This window comes from Limanda limanda, chromosome 1, assembly GCF_963576545.1.
Source record: "Limanda limanda chromosome 1, fLimLim1.1, whole genome shotgun sequence".
Lineage (NCBI taxonomy): Eukaryota > Metazoa > Chordata > Actinopteri > Pleuronectiformes > Pleuronectidae > Limanda > Limanda limanda.
The window spans coordinates 30,960,482-30,982,401 of NC_083636.1; the positions used below are offsets into that span (position 1 = coordinate 30,960,482).

Below are 21,920 nucleotides of genomic sequence, written 5' to 3' on the forward strand. Positions count from 1 at the left end.
TCCGAGGGAGACCTCACCGGGACTGGACGGGTAGCGCTGACCTCTTATCGGCGGATGTTTACAGTCACGGTAACTCACATGTGTGTGTGTGTTGTTTTGTTGTCATCGTGTGTCGGTGGCGTTTGACACGTTAGCACGATGCTAGCGAGCCCCGGGCAGCGGTGAGCCGGGAGCTGTCAGCGGGCAGACGGAGGGGCTTGGTCGGGTCTTAGCTCAGCTGTCACCGCCGCAGAGGCTCGGTCACGTTACCGGTGTTTGGGAACAACACGTCGGGGACAGGCTGCGTTTTAGCACTCACGTATTTCGATAACGAATATTACCAATATGATACAATAACACTGAGCTAGCACACACACGGCGTTAATGTTGACAGACGCCTCGGAGTGAGAAGCAGCAAATATAGCAACGCAGTTTGTTATGAATAAATCAAACTATGCTGTCAGTTGAGATTCAGTTTTCATTTCCCACAATGCAGTGTTTCACTACTGCTGCTCCACTCCAACCGTGAAGCTGCTGTGAGACATTAGGTTGAATTCATATGATTTCATCTTTTTTTATCCAAAGCTCACATCATCATCAATGTTTTTCATCCCTGCATACTAAACAGTTATTGTGTCGAGGGTTGTCCTGGCAACAGCAGCACAAACTTCCTCCAGCTCGGTTCCTGGGTGACTTTCAAATCCTTCCTGACTAGAGAGAGTCTAGATGTCAGAAGTGGTCTCTTCCCATCAGGGCCTGAAAGGGATGTGGTCAGGAGACATTCAGGTGGTAAAGCCTCATTTGTCTTGGCTTCTCTCAGTGTGAAAGAGGACGGGTTTAAAAGATTGATGTAGAGGGTAGTTCCTTGTAGACTGATGCCTTTATATGGGTTAGAATGTGTTCTTTTTCACGCTATATAAGACATCTTTGTGGTTGAAATGGTTCGTTTGAAAATAAGTGATTTCAAGATGCCTTTTAGGATATTTTTCACTGTTATATTTTGAAATGTTTTATCGGATAAGTAATTCAATGATTTATAGTAAATCTAGACCATGTATTCCTGCACCAAAGCCAAACATTTGTACACATCTGTCAGGTTCTTATAATAGAAGCAAAGCTAAATAAACAGTTGGATAATCTGCACTAAATTGTACAAACTCATAGATCTGGACACCAGAAATGTGGCTATTTTTTTTAAAGATTAATACATTTCCCCCCCAAAATGTAGAAGGTTCTTCTCTGACGCTTGACCAATCCCTCCACCAAGTTTGGTCCTGCACTGGTTCTGTACTTCTAGAGTAATCCTGTTGACAAATACATAAACAAACAAATGAAAAAAACTGAATGGATAAGTGTTAATAATTTACAGAGCAGTTAATGGTTGGAACCAATACATTAAGACTGAGAGCCTTTCTCAACAGATTAGCTCATCTTTCTCCTCAGCATCATAGATAAGAAGCACAGTTCCGGCAGTTTGTTAGGACGGTGACACATTTTCGGTAAAAGACGACATGTTGACATAGCTTTGTATAATATGTGACCTAGTTTCTTAAATCACTCACTTCTACTTTTCCGCTGGTCATACATGGAGCTGCCTGCAGTGAATGTTGAATATTGAATGAATGTGCTGGTATGTGTTCACGTGTTCTCGTAGATTTGTGCTGCAGATGGAAATTAGCTGACTAGCATAGATCATCACTTCTCATTTTTATATTAATGTTTTTGTGCATTTCTCCTTGTTTAATAATGAAAAAGATAAATAAGAAATGTCAGCCACTTATATTGGTTTCTGACATATGCAAGGTATTGCTTTTATCATTAGCCTCTGTTCCTACTTATGAGCCCAATCTGTGTTCATTTTATTATTGCCACAACATCGTACATTGTGTAATCAGTGATTGTTGTGCCTAACATTGCTGGTGGTTGCTTGCTTCAGGTTGCCTAACCGTAGAGCCCATTACTATATCAATGCTCGCTGTTATTTTTGGCCAGTGTGGAAACCATATAGCCCTGCAGGCCTCAGGCAAGGCAGGAGAGCTGTGGCTCTGTGACCGTGGACCATAGTCAAAGTGTCAGGCTCACATATTTAGCAGGCCGTTACTAGCATTCTATCACTCACACCGGTTCGTGTTTTTCTATCAGTTTTAATAATAGCAGGAGTCTCAGCCGTGAGCTAAGAGTGTGGGGATATCTAGTTTAGTTTGCTCTTTGCCTGACAGGGATGGCAATTCATGAGAGAAATGCATTTGTATTAAAAGCATAGATTTCCATGAAGTCTGAAAAATGTATGTTATTCTCAAACTCTTTTTCTCTCATCGAGTGGTTGTCAAATAAACTTTTTATATAGTTAAGGATTGGTCTGCTGAATGTACTCTAATGTCATGGGAAAGTGTTTCCAACTTTCCATGAAATTACACACTAATAAGCTGTGACGTACGGATTACATGGTTTTCATTGGCTACATGTGATCAACCTAGATGGAAGCTGGGAAAACTTAAACCTGTATTTATTTCCAGTTATTGGCAACATCCGATTTGCGTTTAATTATTCATTATTATAAAGCCGACAAAACTGCACACAGGCGGGCAAACCGGGGGGTCCGGTGGAGCCGTGTTGATCTTAATGTCAGAGCATCAGGTGATCAACATTGACACGATGACTATGGCAACTGCATTCAGACTGAGACACACAGTATGAATTAATTAACAAGGGAGGGATTTGATTATTATCAATTAAGTGCCTAATCTCTCAAAGCAGGTTTTCATTCTTTGTCGTAGTATTTAACTAATACTTTAAAATGAAGATAGACAGAGAATGTGTCTTTACAGGGATTCTTGTTAGTGCCTGTGAGACAAAAGGTTTCTCATTAGTGTGTTAGACGTAATCCTAGGGTGAGGCGACCTATTTCAGAGATACCCACAGAGACTATGGCAAAAGCCTGGATGTACTGTATGTTGGAACAGAGCCAACACTAGGGAGAAATCTGACACTTTCACAGTGAATTTACTTGGCAGGAAAATGCGTTTGACGATTTGCTTTCAACAGAAAATGTTGCTTGTAAATTAATGATGGTGAGAAATGTGACATTTAACCGTATTAATTAAACGTGAAGAAGTGATGTCTGATTTCTTTATTTTGTCAGAATTCAGGCATCATCAGCTACTCTGATCTAATCGCATCTCCCTCTCTTTCATTCAGGTGTACAATACAGAATAGATAATGCACAGACATGGTGCCTTGTCAGACCCATGTGTTGCTCAAGTGGCAGGAGCACTTCAACAGCTCCTGGGCGGCCGAAGACGGCGTCCAGACCGCCAGGAGGCACCGAGCCGCTGCGCTCTACAGTAGGCTCCTCCACAACAAGGAAGTGGTGACTCTGGCCCAGCCTGTCCAAGAGCTTGTTGGCCCGCGCCTGCCTGACTTCGAGTGCGAGTCCAGTGCCTCGGCGGAGAAGGAAGAGTACCTGTCATCTCTGCTTCACAGCCAGCGATGGCTGGCTCACCGCATGCTGACGCAGACCTCCTACACCTTGGGCCTCCACCACAGACTGGTGGTTCTTCAGAGGATCTACTACGCACTTCACAGCAAATACCATGACAAATTCCGTGTGCAGCTGCCCTCGCAGTCCACCGACAGCGGGGCTGAATGTGGGCAGCTTGAGCTGGCCTCAGAGCCTTGCCTGCCTGGGGCAGCATCCAAAATTAAGTCAGGTACAGATGTTCTGATAGAGATGGGTGTGAGGACAGGTTTGAGTCTGCTCTTCTCACTACTGCAGCAGAACTGGAGATACGCAGCCTCTGTGCACCCCGAGTCGGTGCTTTGTAATGATGTGCTCGCCACAGCCTCCGCTGTGCTCGCTTCGCTGCCACCGCTCTCTCTGGCCAATGAGAATAAGATCCCGTCAGTGGGGCTGGACTGTCTGGCACAGGTGGCTGACTTCCTCAAGAAGACATCAGTGAGCAGTGGAACTGGCGGCGCAGACCCCACCGGTCGGAGGCTAGCGCTGGAGCTGCTGCTCGGCCTGGCCATGCAAAGAGGCTCTCTGAAGTTTCTGCTGGAGTGGGTGGAGGTAGCTCTGGCTGCTTCCATGTCCTCATGCACCTCCACACTGTCTTCCTCCTCCTCACTGAGCTCACAGCAGCCAGCGGGTGTCGGCTTTGATGTCATCCATCAAACCCTTTTCCAAATGAGGCAATATTCGGTATGTCACAACTTATTCCAATTGTGTGTTGTGTTTTTTATTAATATTCAATTCTTTTAACTCTTATTCCATTTACTCTGTCCAGTCATTCATTTTTAGTTCAAAATTTCCATACCATAACACTGTGACACAAAATGTCATCTGTATTTTAAGTCTCATTTGAGTTGTGCATTAATGTGCAGATAAGGATTAAGTGTGAGTCCGTCTTCCTGCCCCCTCTTTATATGCATATTGAGTCATCCTGTAGCAGGCTAATCAGCGTTGCAATATTTCTATATAAATGACAGCCAGGGTTGGGTACTGCCAAAGGCCTGAATAATAACTGCTCATGATAAAGGTTTTAAGACTTAGCATGTACTGTATATCTCACATATAGGCTAAAATATAGAGCTGAGAGAATAAACACACCACAATTTACTCTCAGTTTATGGTGAGAGAAAAACACCCTGAGGCTTCCTCTATTAACTAGCATCTCCACTAAGAGCTGGTTTATTGCCACTTTATCAATTCTGACTGCACCCCCCCACCTGGTCATGTATAGTGACATGTCAGTTTTTGGAATGAGGCTTTTCTTGTTCTTATACATACCTCTGGTTTAAAAATGTAATCAAATTGATCAAGTGTATATGCGGACCACTGTAGTATTCACACAAACTGACTTATATTGTATTAAAAATTCTATGTTGAAGGCTAAACTAATTTTTTTTCCAGGGTGTCCGCGGAGAGTGTGTCAATACTCAGGTGCTGATGAAGGACGCAGATGGACTTTGTCGGCTCTCCCAGGCGGCTCTCTGCCTCTTTGAGGAGGTAACGTGAATGCAGTGACAAACTATAGACACTGTTAAGAACTGTCACTGATGCTGACACTTCTCAGTAGCTGACTTAAATAACCCCACCGTCCTTCCCTCTGGCAGATTTGTAACCTGGCGTCCTACTGCCTGTGCTCCTGCAGCACTGATGCAGCTTCTCCTGGTGCAGAGAGCGACATGGTCATGGTGTACGTGTGGGGCAGCAACAGCAGCCATCAGCTGGCAGAGGGAACCCTGGAGAAGATCCTCCTGCCAAAACTGACACAGGGCTTCAGTGACGCTCAAATGGTATGGTTGCCCAGAAGGACAGCACTAACACTAACCACAAGTGTCAAGTTATTCACATGTTTCAGGTTTATTGATTGTTAGACCTCTTCCTCTATTCACCATTCATATTAAGCCAATATATAATTACATAACTAACATGGTTTCGATAGCCAATATATCAAAAGCAGTATTTAAATACCAGGGTTTCCCACAGAATTGATTCAGTGGCGATAGCACGGGTGCACCTGTTATTGTTTGTGTCATTTCCATACAGTAATTTTATTGTCTGAAAGTCTGTTCATTCTACAATTATACAGTAAATCGTATGTGCCACGTATAACAGAATCATAATCACTGCATATGGTTCTGCCACATTACCTCTGATTCTTTATTGTTCTAACTTTTAGATTGAGGCGGGTCAGTACTGTACGTTCTCAGTATCTGCAGATGGTTCTGTGAAAGCATGTGGAAAAGGCAGCTATGGCCGTCTGGGTCTGGGGGACTCGAATAATCAGTCCATGCCCAAGAAACTTGTCCTGGAGCCACATAGGAACATGAAGAAAGTGTCGTCCTCCAAGGGCTCTGATGGGCACACTTTGGCCATCACTGTAGAAGGAGAGGTAAGAAACTGAAATAACTTCTGATTGCTTGTAAACATTGCAAAGGTTTGCATGTCGGTAATTGAACTTACAGGTAAAATTTTGCAATTTCTGCATTAAGAATTTTAACATTTTAAAAAACTTTTCTTCCAGGTGTTCAGCTGGGGAGATGGAGAGTATGGGAAACTGGGCCATGGCAACAGTGCCACACAGAAATACCCCAAAATCATCCAAGGACCACTGTTTGGCAAAGTAAGCAAACACATGAGGTTTTAGGAAATGGATTCTACATTTATTCATATGTTTTTTTTTAAACGTTTAAATTGATGTCTCTACCAGGTAGTAGTTTGTGTGTCTGCTGGCTACAGACACAGTGCTGCTGTGACTAATGATGGAGAGCTCTATACGTGGGGAGAAGGGGACTTTGGCAGACTTGGTACGCACCTCAGTTCTCAAGTTGCTTATTGCATTTTGGCTCAATACCGTCAAAGTGAAATCGATCCTTTATTCCCCACTTACCCCCTCCCTGACCAGGTCACAGTGACAGCCAGAGTCGAAACATGCCCACGCTGGTGAAGGACATCAGCGGCGTAGGTCAGGTGGCCTGTGGCAGCTCCCACACCATCGCTGTGGCGCAGGATGGACACACCGTGTGGTCGTTCGGTGGAGGAGACAATGGTATATGTACAAATATACAAATCAGGGAATGGGATGCTTTTTGTGCCCCTCAGACAGTTCCATAGCAGAAACCTTTGTCTCATAACATAACTGTCTTGATTGACAGTTAATCAATACTCATTCTAAAGCTATTCCTCATCCTTACAGGTAAACTAGGTCATGGAGACACCAATCGTGTGTATCGCCCCAAGGTCATAGAGGCCCTGCACGGATTCATCATCAGGAAAGTCTGTGCTGGCAGCCAGTCGTCTCTGGCTCTTACTTCTGCTGGACAGGTCTGGTATTCTGGGTCATAGAGGATTTTTTTTGCTGTGCTGCATGACAGATGTTTCCAATTTAATTCCCAAAAGGTGTACCTATTGCTTACCTTACTTGTATAAAACTAATCCTCTTACAAAAAGCAGTGTAACCCACTTTTGAGTCATTTCTTTCTACATTCCCTTTGAAGGCAAGCTTTTATGTTGAAGGAACATGCTAACACATTGATATAAGTCACTCTATTCATTCTTCAACAGCCCTTTATATTTTAAGTCCAAATAATGCATTTTGGTCAGATGTTGGTTATGACTAGATGTCAATAATGTATTTATTTTTGTTTTAAACTCATGTGACTCCTCAGGTGTTTGCATGGGGCTGTGGCTCGTGTTTAGGCTGTGGCTCCTCTGAGACGACCTCTCTGAGGCCCAGGTTCATAGAGGATCTGAGCATCACCAAGATCATTGATATCTCATGTGGAGACAGCCACTGTCTGGCCCTGTCTCATGGTAAGACACAGGCTGCACACAGCTTGTGCTAGCATACTTAGCTAGCATATAGTGTCGTCCTTCTTTTGTGTGTCATACATCACTAAAAGAAAAATGCTTAATTTTGTGGATGTTAAAAGTGCAGATCAGCTCCAATTGCCAGATGTGCTGTTCTTCTTCCATCAGAAAATGAAGTGTATGCCTGGGGGAACAACACCATGGGCCAGTGTGGGCAAGGCCACACTTCTACACCTATCACCAAACCTAAGAAAGTACTTGGTCTAGAGGGCGTGTCCATCCAGCAAATCACTGCAGGCACTTCTCACAGCCTGGCCTGGACCGCAGTTCCAACTGACAGGTAAAATCTCAACTCCTCTGCAAAGAATACCCTCTCTGTGGCATCTCTGTGCAGTAATGCTCCAATGAGAGGTCAATGTTTTACTGCTGAACTTTAATCTTGTCTCACACACTTTCAAATTTAAGGTTCACATTTGTGCTGGCACGGCTTTTTTTAACTGACTTGGTCTTTTTCCAGGCAACTGGTGGCATGGCACAGGCCCTTTTGTGTCGACCTGGAAGAGAGTACATTCGCCTACCTACGCAACTTCCTAGAAAGTTACTGTGATGGGATCGGGGATGACACACCCCCTGCTCCATTCTTATCTAAAAGGTATGAAATAACATTACAATTACAATCAGCTATAATATTATCATCAGTTACCTCAACGTGGTATTCTACTTTTTCAGTATAAATCAAAAAATCACCCTCACCAGGACATGTGTACTCCACTGAAGCCACACTGCTCTCTGTATCTCTTCCTCAGGGACCACCATCAGTTTCTTTTGCTGTGCATGAAGCTGCTGTCCATCCACTTGTCTTTGGCCCATGCTGGGGGCACTGGTGCCATGGTTTTAGGTGCTCAGAGCCGACCTCTCAGAAACCTGCTCTTCAGGCTCATAGACACCAATATGCCAGACTCCATACAACAGGTGAGCGAAAAGGCTGTGATTTTAATGATATATTTATGGCCACATATGACAGAAGGAATGGGAGGGATTGTATGTTTTGAATGTTGGAGTAAAAACCATTGGGTCAAACTTAAAGTGTGAGTCAAGGTGTCAGATCCTATTTATCCTATTTATTGTGTGCAGTAAATACTCATGTGTATTTTCATTTTGTGCTGATATTCCTTTCCATCCTCAGGCAGTTTTGAACACGTTGTCTATCGGTGCTTCTCTGCTCTTGCCTCCGCTGAGGGAAAGAACAGAACTGCTGCTCTCCCTCCTTCCTCAGGGCCCTCAGAGCTTGAATGTCCTCTCCAAAGGCCAGGTACGTCAATATATGCATTTTGTCATAGATGTCTTCTATATAGAAGATGTTATTATAAATGCAGGGCACAATTCAACCGTTTAATCGCTCTTAAACGAGGACGTGTATTCGGTTGTCGCTGCTTGGCTTCCCTCATTTTTATCCTGATACACAGAGTTGGCAATCAGTGTGTTAGTCAAACTCACTCCAACAACTTGAAGCGTTGCTAGGCAATATGTGGAGACTACTTGAATGTTGTGAAATTGTGATGCTGTAAAAACGTAATTCCTTCTCTGCAGAAATGTTTTCGGTAGCCTCAGACTTTAAATGATCAAATATTATACAGTTCTCTCCTCTTCTTTTTCCAGCGTCTTCAGTTAGACATGGTCCTCAGCAGCCTTCAGGACCAGAGCCATGTAGCTTCTCTACTGGGTTACAGCAATTTTGTGGAGGTGACAGCCCTGGGACCCCCACTGACACCTGCTGTGTCAGTCCGGCCGCCTTCTTTATCCAGCTCCACTGAGTCCTATGACCCTCTGCACTTAGCCGAGGTGCTCCTCAAAACCCTGCTCCTCAGCATAGGCTTCTACACGGTATGCAACAGAGAACATCATGTGTTGCAATGTTTGACCAGCCTCTCTGCTGTTCCTTTAACTCCTGTACATTCTGTTGCACATCTAAAAATAGAGCCTTGTTCCTATTCACTCACCCACATGTATCTTCTTTTCTTGTGTGTGCTCATACAGGAGCGGGCATTTGGGGAATTGGAGAAAAACAGTGACAAGCAGCTTTCTAGTGGTAGCCAGGGACAAACTGATCCTCCCTGTCACTTCCATCAGCTGCTGTCTGGACTGCACAAACACCTGCTCGCCCATTGCTACATCCATACCAGCCTTGAGGTGAACTACAGTAACAGCTATACAAAATACAAAAATGTAACATTAGATTATTATTATTACAAAAATAACAGACCAGAACTCTGCCAATTACTTTTGTTAGAAACAGTACACATTACATATTTTTCTGACACCTCTTATATAAACTAATATTTTGTCATTTTAGGTCCACACTGATTCTGCTGTTCTGCAGAACGACAGCAGTGTAATGCTGCTTCGTGAGCATCTTTACCTGCTGCTTCCCTGTGCTGCTGAGACCCTCAAGAGATCCACCAAACTCTTAAAGGAGAGTTCCCTGGATAAACAAATCATCAAGAAGCTGAACAGTAAGACTAACGGCTGTCAACACATGTAGTATGTCATTATAATGTTATAACTCTACATATTTACTTTAGTTATTTCAGTGTTTACTTTTATTTTTTAGTATAACACTGACATCTCAAGAAAAGCACATATACAAATTCAACAAATGGATTTCAAAATCTATACTTAAACCTTCTATGTTGCTTATGTTATTAGTCTGTGTTTGTCGGTTATTTCTATCAGTGAGTCTTATCCCTCTTTCTCGTGTCGTCCTGTGTCCCAGCGGTGTTGTACAACTCAGTGGCTGGCAACATTCTGTGCCAGGTGATGTACTCTTTGCTGCTGCTCCCGCTGAGCACAGTTCAACCCCTCCTCAGCCATTTACTGGCCTTGCTGGAGCAGCTCAATGATTTCAATAGGTTGCTGCCGGAGACAGAGCTGCTGGAAGAACAAGAACTGGGGATAGAACCTCAGAAGACCTGTTTGGGTCAGTGGATTTTGACTTACCTGATTAATAAAAAATTTGATGGCTCATTTTTACATTTAGGAATCTTCCTGGAAAAATATAGATGAGTTTAACAAAACAACGGCTCTTCTCTCCAGATAAAATCGAAGGAAACCAATGCCTGGGACAGCAGCAACAGGAGGAGTGCAAGTGGGCCTGGCTGTTGGACCTAGAACGGTCTGTATCGCTGGCAGTCGGCCGTTGCCTTGGTGGTATGCTGCAGGGTCCGCCGCCCTCGCTCCAGGAGAAAACGTCAGAGTTCTGGCTATCAAATGTCCTGCTCAGGAACGGCCTTGAGATGGACTACGAACAGCTGGGTAATAAAACAAACTGCTTGCCCTCGCTGCGTTCACGTGTGCTAAGCCAATGTGTGACCACATTCTGTTAAAACACAAATAAAAACTATAAAAACACATTGTTAGCTGTTAGTTTCAGTACAATATTTGTTTAAAAAAGGCAGTAGGAGGAGGCTAGGAATGTTTAAGGACTGTTAAAAAAGTTTTTTGTTTCTGTTTTACTAGACGATAGAGGATACAGTGAGGGGAGTTACAAGCACCCTGTTCTTTAAAGATATAATTGTATTTTGCTAATGAGGAAATAAACTGTTATATCCTAAATGCTTTGCTCCGTCTGTCATCCTATATCTGACGTGTTGCCCTGTAGACTCTTACATGGCGTGGCTGACTGAGGTGGTGCTCCTGGGCAGCAGCGACGCCCGGCTTGCTGAGCTGAGTCTGAACGAGGAGACCAGGACTTTGCTGGAGCTGGCTCTGGGATCCTCCAGAGGAGCTGCATGTGGAATGTGGAGGAAGATGGAGGAGTATGCTCAAAGCAAAGGTATTTGTACTTGCACGTTTTCTGTTTGAATGCTTAAAAGAGAATTTATGAATATTGCTCCACTTGCTGTCATAATTTGCTTTACATAATACATCATTGTTTTGTTTTTTAATTTGGTCTATTGGTTGCGATTTTTTCCGGCTTTTGACTTCCCTGTAATGAAGCTGTATTGTTTGTGGTGAGAGCAGAATGGGAGAGTGGTGGCTCTTCAGGCGACTGTTTGCTGCAGAAGGTCTGTCGCTGCAGTCTGGCTGCTCTGCTGAAACACACCGGTCTGCAGAGTGAGGCCTGCTCGCAAGACAGGTTAGCAACACTAATATTACAGTTAATGAAATACCTTTTTATGTATTTTGACACTCTTAAAGAAACTCAGCAGTACTTATTGTTGAGGACAGTTTGTTATTTTTAAAGGATATAATGCTGTGACTGAATGTTACTGTAACGTTTTCATTGCAATGCGACACAATGCTTATTATCCACTCAGATACGAGCCCTGCGAGACGCTTTTAGACGTCTATGAAACAGTTTATAAAATCAGAAGCACTCTGCTGGCACATAAAAACTCTCAGAGGACGTCACAGGTGCAGGCTGCTGCCAAACAGGTACCATTATACAAATTTCTCAACTTAATGTCACAATGAAATATATGTAGTCCAGTAATTTAACAAGGATAGGGCAAATTAAAGTGAATTACAAACTTATAAATATGCATGGCTGTGTAAATGTAACAATCACTAGAGAATAACACTGGTGTATATAAAGCATATTTAATGCCTATGCTTTTGCTCTCTGGAATTGCAGAGTGCTCAATCGCCCCAAAGTCCTGATGCAGACAGGCAAGAGGCAGTGCCATCAGTGGAGCAACTGGGAAAGGATCATGTGCAGCCGTCAGTAGGTCACTGTAGCCAGGAGGTGCCGGTGACGTCACCTCCCACAGCCAACCACAACCAGGAGGAGGTTGCAGAGGAGGATACGTTTGGCCCAAGCCGTACGTACCTGTCAGGTTAGAGATGCATAATCTCTATTTCCGCCCTACCTCAGAAATGTTCAGTCTACTTTTCTTTGTATTTTAAAGTTTGTACGCAGACCCAATCAGAACTTTTTGTTTACCACCAGCACCGAAGTCATCATCACAACCAGTGCTGTGTCTCAAGTGTCTTTTTCATGTCTCTGCAGAAGTCCTAGAATCATTCATGGCCACCCGGGAGGCCATGCAGGTACAGCAGAACGTGACGGTGTACGAGTCCTTCGGCACCTCCACCCTCCCCAACAGCATGGAAAGCCCCGTCAGTCCGGACGGGGGGCCCGATCCCAAAACGCAGTGGGAGAAGCAGGGGGATTCTGAGGAGAGCTTGTCTTTCCACGCCGCCTGCCATCTGGTGGTGTCCCGCAGTCTTTTCCTCCTGCTGGGGGTGCGGCCTGCTTGGGTGGAACCTGGCGAACGGGAGAACAGTCCGGCTGCTGGAGCGAGGTAGAGTTTATGCCAAGCATTGTGTGTTGTTTAGTGGTTTTTCTTTTGGAGCAGTTTTTTATTGTTGTGAGCTGTTCTTCAACTAAGTGTTCGCACCTTCCCACTTTCAGGAAATCATCAACAGAATCCTTTTCAATGACTGTTGATGGCAGAAAACAGGTTAGTCTTGTTCAGTAACAAAATGTGGACCTACACCCCCATATCGGTGCTAATATGCTGTCTTTGTCGCTTTTAGTCTGACCAATCCAGAATTTCCTCGGGATCTTCCAAGAATAAAATGGGTAAGTGTAACAGGTTAATCCTACAATGGACAATGAATGCCCTTATTTTGAAATGTCATACCCTTCAGTCCTGTATGATGTGATTAATTTCTTATATGAATATATATGATTACCACTCTCATGTCTGTCTGCTGAACATAAGAACGCAGCTAGTAGCCGCTCTGCTTAGCCTGCCATAATTATTATATTTTCCAAACTGTCGAATGAATTTCACTAGTTCTGTACCATAGGGTTTCATCATTGTTTGTTATTTAGAAACATTTTGGATCGGACTGTTTCATTGGAAATTTCACTCCCAGTTTGTTTTTGTCATACCAAAGTTAACACTGAATGATTAACACTCTTTTCCCTTGGCTCTGTCTGCTGCAGGATTACCTCTGTGTTCTCTGGACATCATGAAAGACGCCTGGGATCGCCTGCGACAGTGCATCAGTCCGACGGCCACCATGTCCCACTGTGGCAACAACACTTTGCCGATTCTTAATCAGGTGTTCCACTTTGCTTGTGGAAGCCTGATCCACTTTTCATCCTCCTCGCCAACACTGCCGAGTGGACAGACTTGTAGCCAGGCAGATCCAAAGGCCATTTCGTTTGCTATACTGCAGCAGCAACAGAGGGCTGAGGTGAATAGATTTTTATTTAATGTGGAATTACAAAGAAAACCAAGGTTGCTACCGAGAAATTAGACATCTACACCTCCGCTTTATTGTTGTCTTTATCTTACCAAAATGAAATGTCATCGGCCACATAAGGGCCTAACTCACTACCAGCTTGTTTTTGTTATGATCAGATGCGCCTGGAGGCTTTGTGTCAGATGTCGTCCTTCCTGTCCAAGATGGAGGAAAAGAGCAGTGGCTGCACAGTCGCCCTTCAGTTCCCTGCATTGCTGCAGTCCGTGCAGCTTCAGTTCCTCTCTGGGTGCTTTGCTTTGGGGACCCAAATCATTGGCTCTCCCTCAGGAGCTTATTATGAGACGCAGCATTACATGGTACATGAAGAAATTGTGCTCTCACGTTGCTTGATTAGTTGAGTTTATAAATGTATTATCTCGTTACTGTGTTGTTGTATTAATTACCCATACCTCTTATCTCAATCCAGTCTGGTACACGTTCAGCTTGTATTGATACTCAAAGAGAGCTGCAGTCTGCAGCCCACACCTTCTTCCAGCAGGTGGTGCGTGTCCTCAGACAGAGAGTCCTGTTTGAAAGAGAACACACAGGTTTGTTTGCTCTATTGTTTTGCATCAGTTTAACATGTTCATGTTTCATTTAAACATCATTGAATCTCTCCCTGGTTCTTATTTGGTGCAGTTTACATTTGTCTTTGCCATATCGTCTCTGCTGTACTCAGGTTCCTCTCAGCACCTTCTCCTGGCCACAATGTTTGCACTGAATTTCTGCTACCAGCCAGTGGACCTGGTGCTGGTCATCAAATGTGGCATCCTGGATGTCCTGTCTGTGCTGACCAACAACAGCTGTGCTCTGATGAACCAGAGCTGGTTTGCAGCCTCTGCATCAGGATCCATGTTAATGAACGGGTCTGTCAGACTAGCTTGTACGCGCCTGCTTCAGATACTGACTGTAGCTGCCAGGTGAGAGAACGTGGAAGCATTGATTGGCTGTAAAGAAGTGTGCATGACTTCTTCTGCTATTTAATTCACTGAATAATATGCTTAGATCTGCCTACTAAGCTGTCCCGTTTTCAGCTCCTGTGAGGATTCTCTGCCTCTCGACGTGTCCCAAGCTCTAATGGAAGTGATGTGTGAGCAGCTCCAAAATGTCATCCACGCTTTCCACCAACAGCAGACAGCAGAGAGAGGAGCAGCTGAGAGAATAGATCCCGACTCCAGTAGCAAGACTGCAAATCTAGTTGGTATGGCAAATTTAGCTATATTGCCGTCTTTTCAATGCAATATAATGAAAGAGGACAGTTAAATGTATAATTTTTAAAAGACAGATATTGCATTTGTGAAGCCATGAAATAGCCCCTTTGTGTTTTTGAGCACAGTCCTCCTGTTGGTTTATTGTTTCAGGAAAGGAAAGCAGCAAAGTGGTTGAATCTCAGCTTGCAGATTTCTTGGTGTTTCTGAGGCGTGTGCTGTCACTACGAGTGATGAAAAGACTTTCTACTTTTGTCAAATGGGTCGATCCACTCATGGCCATTATTTCGCACAAGTGGCCTTTAGGTAAGCCTCTTCAGAATAATAATTTATAACTGTGTTGATATTGTTAACAGTGCAGAGCGGTTCACACATGTTCCTTGTAATTCTCTTCTCAGGATCTCCCTGCTTCCAGAACCTTCGCACTAAGCTCCTGGCTTTTCACGTTTTAGAAAGACTGTTACCTGCTTGTTCTGAGCCAGTTCAAATTCAACAGGTACGATGCAGCGTGCAGTGATTTTAAATATCGACTCAGTTAAAGTTTCGGAAAAGAAATCATTCAGTTATAGTAACGGAAGAAGACAATGATGTATTCATGATTAAATTACTGGCTCCCTGATGTGTTGTTTACTTGAACTTATACATTAAATTGGATCAATTGTTGAATAAATTCTCCTATATTTCTGTTTCTTCTTGTAGATTGTTAAACAGCTCTTTCAGTTCTTGTCTGTTTGTATGTGGGAGGAACCACTCAACGAGAGGAACCAGGAGGAGAAGGAAAAAGACACAGGGGTAATAAACTTGAATCATACTATGTCATTACATTATAGCATATTGTAGTCTGTTTACCTTGTTAGAAGAAAAGTTGTGCAAAATATTTTTACAACTCTTTTCACTCAAGTTATGTCTTTTGCTCGTGAGCATTTCATTTTACATTGATGTTTTCAGTATTCCTTCAAAATTTTAACCAAATAATTGGTCTGTTACCTTGATAGAAATATCATGAAGGAAAGTACTTAGTTTTTACTACAAGTGAATTCATGAGTGTGAGAGAAATGCAGTCTTGGCAGTAATGAAACTGAAAACAGCACGGACACAGATGGGCATGTTATCCATGGTGGGGGCCGGAGGCAAAGTCGTGAAAAAAGGGAAGACTGGAAAATAAAACCAAATAATAACTAATAAGTGTCACGTTACAAAGATTATTACATGAATAAAAAACCTTACATTATATAAAAATGTGCCCTTCAAATGGCTGATATTGATTTTGAGTTGAAATCTTTCCCTTTCCATTTTTTGTGATTTAGCAATTTCTGTTTGAGTGAAGAAGTTAATGTCGCATTATAACCTGTCATAACCTGTCATTTTTCAATATCAGTTGATGGACAAGGCTGATATCGAGTGCTATTGTGCTAAGTGTTACCCCCCACATGTTTTTCAGAACCATGGCAGCTACGATGAATGTATTCCCATTGGAGATTTTTCCTTTGACCCACACAAGCTGGTCTGTTGTTCTTTGGAGAGTGGGAACATCCTCTCCCATGGCTCAGGAGGGAAAGGTTACGGCCTGGCAACCACTGCCATCACCTCTGGCTGCTTCATATGGAAAGTAAGGATTAGAATCATCTTTTTTTCTGTCTTTATTGACGAGATTTTACCACTAAAATGTGCAATGACCAATAACCTGACGTGAACCCAACTTCTCTTCTCAGTTCTACATAACCAAAGAGAACCGAGGCAATGAGGGCACATGTGTGGGCGTGTCACGCTGGCCAGTCAGAGATCACAACCACCACACCACCACTGATATGTGGCTGTATCGGGCTTACAGTGGCAACCTGTACCACGGCGGGGAACTAGTCCGCACACTTCCCTCTTTTACCCAGGGAGACACCATAACCTGCATCCTGGACATGGAGGCTCACACCATTTCGTTTGCTAAGAATGACAAGGTCTGATCAAATACTCAGTTGTCATGTTGAAGCTTTGTGCCAAATGACTGTTACATTTTTATCTATAATCTCTTGCGTTTGTTTTTTTCTGCTAGGAACCAAAGTTGGCATTTGAAAGTGTGGTTGCCTCGGAACTCTACCCATGTGTGCTGTTCTACAGCAGCAATCCTGGAGAGAAGGTATTTGATATACTGAACATACAGTAGGCAAAAGGGCACTTTTGTTTTTGTACCCAAACATTTCCATTATTGATAACCACCATCCTTGGCCACTATTAGGGTTAGGGTTAGACACAACCAATACTATTATTAAGTCATTTGTAAATGGTGAGATAATGGGTTTGCATGATTTTTCCAAGTAACAATATTTTGTATTGCAACAAAACTTTACCTCTGTATTTCTCTCAGGTGGCGCTGCGGGACCTGCAGATGAGAGGCATGCCCAGCAACCTACTACCCGGGGATCCCCTCTGCAGCCCTCGGACGATGGTGCTGCTGGAGTCGACAGTGCAGCTCCTCCGTCGGCTCCATCAGTGCGACGCGTGGGCCTTGCACATCAACCACTACATCCACACCCACCTGGAGCTCATTGGTTTTCTGCTGAAAGAGGAGGACTTAGGAAGCTACAGTCAGGGTCAGACACAAGTTAACATTTATTTAATTCAGTCTGCTGTTTTGTTCTTGCAGTAGGTTAAGAGTTAAACTGTTAATGATGATCATCCCTACGATTGGGTGGTTGATTGATTGTCTCCCGCTTACATTCTTCCACAGGCTTCAGCTCCACGCGCTTTGAGAAAGAAGAGACTGACAGAGACAAAGGCCTGGCTGGTGACGACTCAAGGGAACTGCACAATTTTGGCCCATCGCTGTCAGAGGCCAAACTGGCTGCTCTTTGCACTGAAGTGTGGCCGGTGCTGGCTGTGATCGGAGGAGTGGACAGCGGTCTGCGGGCTGGAGGCCTGTGCTTGCACAAGGCCAGCGGACGCAGGGCTATTCTGCTCGGTGTCCTGAAAGAAGGAAGCTCCCTGGTCAAGCTCCAGTGGGAGGAGGCAGAACTCTCTGTCAGGTATTATAAAAATAAATTCCTTCATACTCCACTTACATTTGATGATATGTCACTGCATGGTTCTTAAATGTCAATTCTCATTATCCTCCATCAAACAATTATTATATTTTTCTTGTCTTGGTCCACTCAGCATCATTATTACTCTGTATAATTATTTTCTGTTAGTGTTTATTTTTCATCCTCTGTAATTTTTCTAACATTCTACTTTATTTTCACCATTTACCCCTCTGATCTTACTTTCTTCTTGCCCCTTCTTCTTCATTCTTAAATCCATTAATCCCTGTTGAATCCGTCCTGGTGTCAATCCATGATCTATCTGTGGGTTCTACCCATCCTTCGCAATAACTAAGCTCCATGAATTCTTGGTCACCCAGCGACACCCCGGCCATCTCACTGGAGCCCTGCGATGTGTCCTGCTGCGACGTCAGCCGCCTCGGAGGTCTCAAGCCAACAGTGTTGTTGGATCTGATTTATTTGATGGGGCTGCTGGAGGAGCAGGGGTGGCTTGGAGGTTTTTTCCCCACCAAACGGAAATACTCAGAGGAGAACACGGAGACACAGAGCTGTCCAGATGAAAACGTGTCAGATGAAATCAGATGGCTGACAGAGGAGGACAGGAACAGGTGTAAGGATCAGAAGGTTGAGACGGAACCCTGCATTTCACCGCCCTCAAACAAAGATGCCTCAAAGATTGCTGACCATCAGGAGTCAACATCTCAACCCCTACCTCACCAAACGTTGCAAACCTCTAAAGTGGATGCCTTTGCACTTGAACTGAGAGCGGTTAGAGTCTCATATCTCCTCATTGGAGCTCTCAAATCTCTTACTGTCATTTTTAGCTGTGAGAAGCTATCTGATATGCTTCTGGTGCCAAAACATGACCCCTCCAACTCCTCAGTGAGTCCCCTCTCCAGCCTGAACCCTGACCAGGCTAAGGGCAGCTGCAAACAATGGGATGAGAGCGCTGAGCTGAGATCAGTGCTGCAGTATGTGGTGCAGAGCATGGTGAAGTGGGCGGTCAGGCCCTGTCCCATCAAACAGAGCGTGTCTCTGTCCGACCTGGAAAGGGCTCAGGTCATGATCTACAAGGGAGCCATGAACAGACTGCAGGAGGACAAAGAACGCAAAGGTATCTGCATTTATAGATCAGATCTGCTACTCATATTTGGTCAGGTAACTGTGGTGGGGAGCTGGAGATTAGAAATTTGGACTGAAGTCACAAAAATTACGATTATGGACTCAGATGTTTTTAATTTGAAAAGTCAAGACACAATTAGGTTAAAAACAAGATGGTGACATAGAGTTCTTGCTCAGCCACACACCATGAATAATTGATTATTTTGTGTTCGCATTGGAAGGATAAAGTTGATGATAGGAACTAATATATCAATTTATTTCAACTGATTACTTTCTGGAATATTTGTTTGGTCAACAAAACCATGGGAATGATGAGAAAATGGCCAGTGGATCATTTTCATTTTTCTGTGAACTCTCCTTTTCATACAAGGAAATTAACTATCAAGTTATCTAATTAATTTTCTCTCGATCAACTAATTGCAACTGTACTTGATATTCAAAAAAGAACTATTAAAACATTCTTGAATTGAATGTGAATCAAATTACTTGCTACTAGGGTTGCAAAGGGGTGGAACGTTTCCGGTAAATTTCCGGAAACTTTCCGGAAACTTTCCATGGGAAGTTTAGCTCGGGGATTTTGGGAATTTTGAAAAAAAAAAAAAAACGCAAATTAAACGCTGAGCAATAAAAACATCATTCAAAACTCTATTTTAAAGATGTATGGAATGCAGCACACGCTGCACGTTGATTTTCAACCCTCCACTGTGCATTCTTCCCATTCATCACATGCACAGATAATTCCCAGCATCCTTCACACTACAGCACTATTGAGGCCTGCTGTAGTGTGCAGGACTAGTCAGGTAAGTTTCGATGATATTACTGGGGAAAATATATTAGCATGCTGATTGAGGATTGTTCATCTGTTCATCTAGCCTATTTCCATTAATTTATCCATCAATTGTAAAATATGTTTACAGACGATTCCAATTGTTTGGCTAACTATCTCTGGCATTGCATTAGTGTTTTTTTACAAACTTTTTTCTCATCTTATTCTACAGAACAATGCCACGTGCACTATCTCATGTGTGGAGACATTTCACCCCATCCAATGTAGAAGGAAAGGCTGTGTACATTTGCAAATACTGTGCAAAGACCTATGTTAAGAATGACACAACGATGCAGAAGCATATAGTCAAGTGCCCAAAGTTTCCTCAGGGCTCAAATCAGCCTATGACAAAACAAAATGTTTATATTTATGTCTGTTTATGAAAAGGTAAATACAGTTAGTATAAATTACCCACAACATTTCCTGTATATTCCCGTTTATTCCCATTAATTTCCGTATATTCCCGTTAATTTCCATGGAAAGTTTCCAACTTTGAATATTCCCGGAATTTTGCAACCCTACTTGCTACATACTTGATACACTTAAAACTTGCATTGTCCTTATGAAGACTTTTGACCTGACTCAGACTTGTGCTCAATGATTTGCACTGACAGACTTAAATACAGCTTTGTTGTAACATATTCAAGGTAAAACAATTTAAAAGTATTATAATAACTAACTGGTCTATGATTTAACCTTCATCACTCTGCTTTTCTTACAGAATCCGGCCACCACTTGTCCTCTCAGCCCATCTCCAAGTCCTCCAGCTCTGTGTCCTTGTACAGTGCAGGTTCGGAGGGCACCGCCATCTTCGGTCAATCAAACAGAGCGTCTGCCTCGTCCTCCAACACAGACTTGGCATCGTCTCTGCCAACAAACCTGCAGGGGGATGGGCTTGAAAATTTCCATCCTTTCCTCCCCATCAGCCTCCTCCAGTGAGTAGAAAAAAATCTAAATATTTATTTGATATATACTTGTTACAGCACATTAAAAGACACAAACACATTAACTGGAGTCATTCTCATGTGACTGATTGCTACAGACCTGTATCTTTTGGCAGCGGCAGCTTGTCTGAAGTCCAGGGAATGGGTGAGTTAGGATCTGTATGACGAGAAGAGAGTGAGGATCCTGCTTGCACTGTCCTCAGTCTCAGCTGCAGCTCTGCCTGCTTGTTTTTCTCCTAACCCAGCCAGTGGACCTGAGTGTCAGTGTCACCCCTGCATTCCAGAAGTGAATAAACGGCTTCAGGGTTGTGTAATAAAATGAAAAATAGAATCAGAGTCATCCAGGGAGGAGACTTTGGACAAGAGCTCCTAGCCAAAATGCTCCCACAATACAAAACACTTATTGTAAAACCTTCTGAGTTAGCAGGCTTCAGCAAAACCTTGAAATACAATTGCTTGAATAACTGTCTTCTAAGCTTCTTAGATCAGGTTAATTAAACCTCACCTTATGGTTTTCAGACTGTTTATGTAATACCTCCTTCACTGTGTTATTACTGTACATACTGTATGTTCGCTCCCTCTAGGCACATGGTACTAACTCGGTTCCCCACGCTTACCGGCCTGGTTAGTGCTCCCCCCGTTCTGCACCCATGCTTCAGCCTGGCCAGCTCTGCTTCTTGTGACGCCTTCACAGAGCAGCAGACTAGCTTCATGGAACCAGGTCCCTGCAGCACACAGGCCAGGAGCAGCCTGGGTAAGAACAGACCTAAAGACATTAATGTGGGAGGAGCTGTACAAAGTCAAAGTAAAGTAAAGTACTACATAGACAACAACAAACATTTCCCCATGCTGGCTCCATATGCAAACATGCTATTAATGCAATTGAAAAATTAATACACTTAAGCTAGATTTAGGTGTTTTAATATCAGGAGAACAGTAAAACAATGGTAACTCACTGGAAACTCTGTCTCTTGCATGAACTTATATGTCCAGCTACTTGTCACAACTTAATCTGCTGCTCAAAACAGCATGTGTTTTGCTCTGCCACTAGACCTTAATTATTATTACAACAATGGATTGCATGCATGACACAATTCTGTGCACTTACATGCTTGAATGGCAGCGTTTTCTCATTGTCACTTATGTTGGTGTTATTTTTGAACATTTCTGGGAAGTTCATTAAACTACATGAGGATATATTTGGATGGAAGCTTATTGATTGGTAGGTGCAATTATTAA

The 21,920-nt window shown here is 43.3% G+C and overlaps 1 protein-coding gene across 1 annotated transcript in view; it reads left to right on the forward strand.

The window, feature by feature from the left end:
* LOC133003448 (probable E3 ubiquitin-protein ligase HERC1) overlaps positions 1–21,920 on the forward strand; it is a 38,295-nt gene continuing 16,375 nt past the window's right edge. The window contains exons 1-42 of the mRNA XM_061073192.1: positions 1–69; positions 3,178–4,180; positions 4,892–4,987; positions 5,095–5,277; positions 5,664–5,876; positions 6,009–6,107; positions 6,195–6,291; positions 6,390–6,533; positions 6,681–6,808; positions 7,153–7,297; positions 7,463–7,634; positions 7,812–7,946; positions 8,101–8,266; positions 8,481–8,606; positions 8,954–9,178; positions 9,332–9,484; positions 9,648–9,807; positions 10,068–10,271; positions 10,388–10,606; positions 10,953–11,126; positions 11,315–11,429; positions 11,611–11,728; positions 11,928–12,129; positions 12,303–12,597; positions 12,708–12,756; positions 12,833–12,878; positions 13,248–13,501; positions 13,669–13,866; positions 13,977–14,097; positions 14,229–14,469; positions 14,584–14,750; positions 14,911–15,063; positions 15,156–15,253; positions 15,457–15,549; positions 16,199–16,366; positions 16,470–16,709; positions 16,805–16,888; positions 17,117–17,342; positions 17,480–17,774; positions 18,149–18,903; positions 20,459–20,672; positions 21,266–21,435. Coding sequence (XP_060929175.1) covers positions 3,209–4,180; positions 4,892–4,987; positions 5,095–5,277; positions 5,664–5,876; positions 6,009–6,107; positions 6,195–6,291; positions 6,390–6,533; positions 6,681–6,808; positions 7,153–7,297; positions 7,463–7,634; positions 7,812–7,946; positions 8,101–8,266; positions 8,481–8,606; positions 8,954–9,178; positions 9,332–9,484; positions 9,648–9,807; positions 10,068–10,271; positions 10,388–10,606; positions 10,953–11,126; positions 11,315–11,429; positions 11,611–11,728; positions 11,928–12,129; positions 12,303–12,597; positions 12,708–12,756; positions 12,833–12,878; positions 13,248–13,501; positions 13,669–13,866; positions 13,977–14,097; positions 14,229–14,469; positions 14,584–14,750; positions 14,911–15,063; positions 15,156–15,253; positions 15,457–15,549; positions 16,199–16,366; positions 16,470–16,709; positions 16,805–16,888; positions 17,117–17,342; positions 17,480–17,774; positions 18,149–18,903; positions 20,459–20,672; positions 21,266–21,435 — 8,113 coding nt within the window. The 5' untranslated portion in view covers positions 1–69; positions 3,178–3,208. The remainder of the gene's footprint in view (positions 70–3,177; positions 4,181–4,891; positions 4,988–5,094; positions 5,278–5,663; positions 5,877–6,008; positions 6,108–6,194; positions 6,292–6,389; positions 6,534–6,680; positions 6,809–7,152; positions 7,298–7,462; positions 7,635–7,811; positions 7,947–8,100; positions 8,267–8,480; positions 8,607–8,953; positions 9,179–9,331; positions 9,485–9,647; positions 9,808–10,067; positions 10,272–10,387; positions 10,607–10,952; positions 11,127–11,314; positions 11,430–11,610; positions 11,729–11,927; positions 12,130–12,302; positions 12,598–12,707; positions 12,757–12,832; positions 12,879–13,247; positions 13,502–13,668; positions 13,867–13,976; positions 14,098–14,228; positions 14,470–14,583; positions 14,751–14,910; positions 15,064–15,155; positions 15,254–15,456; positions 15,550–16,198; positions 16,367–16,469; positions 16,710–16,804; positions 16,889–17,116; positions 17,343–17,479; positions 17,775–18,148; positions 18,904–20,458; positions 20,673–21,265; positions 21,436–21,920) is intronic.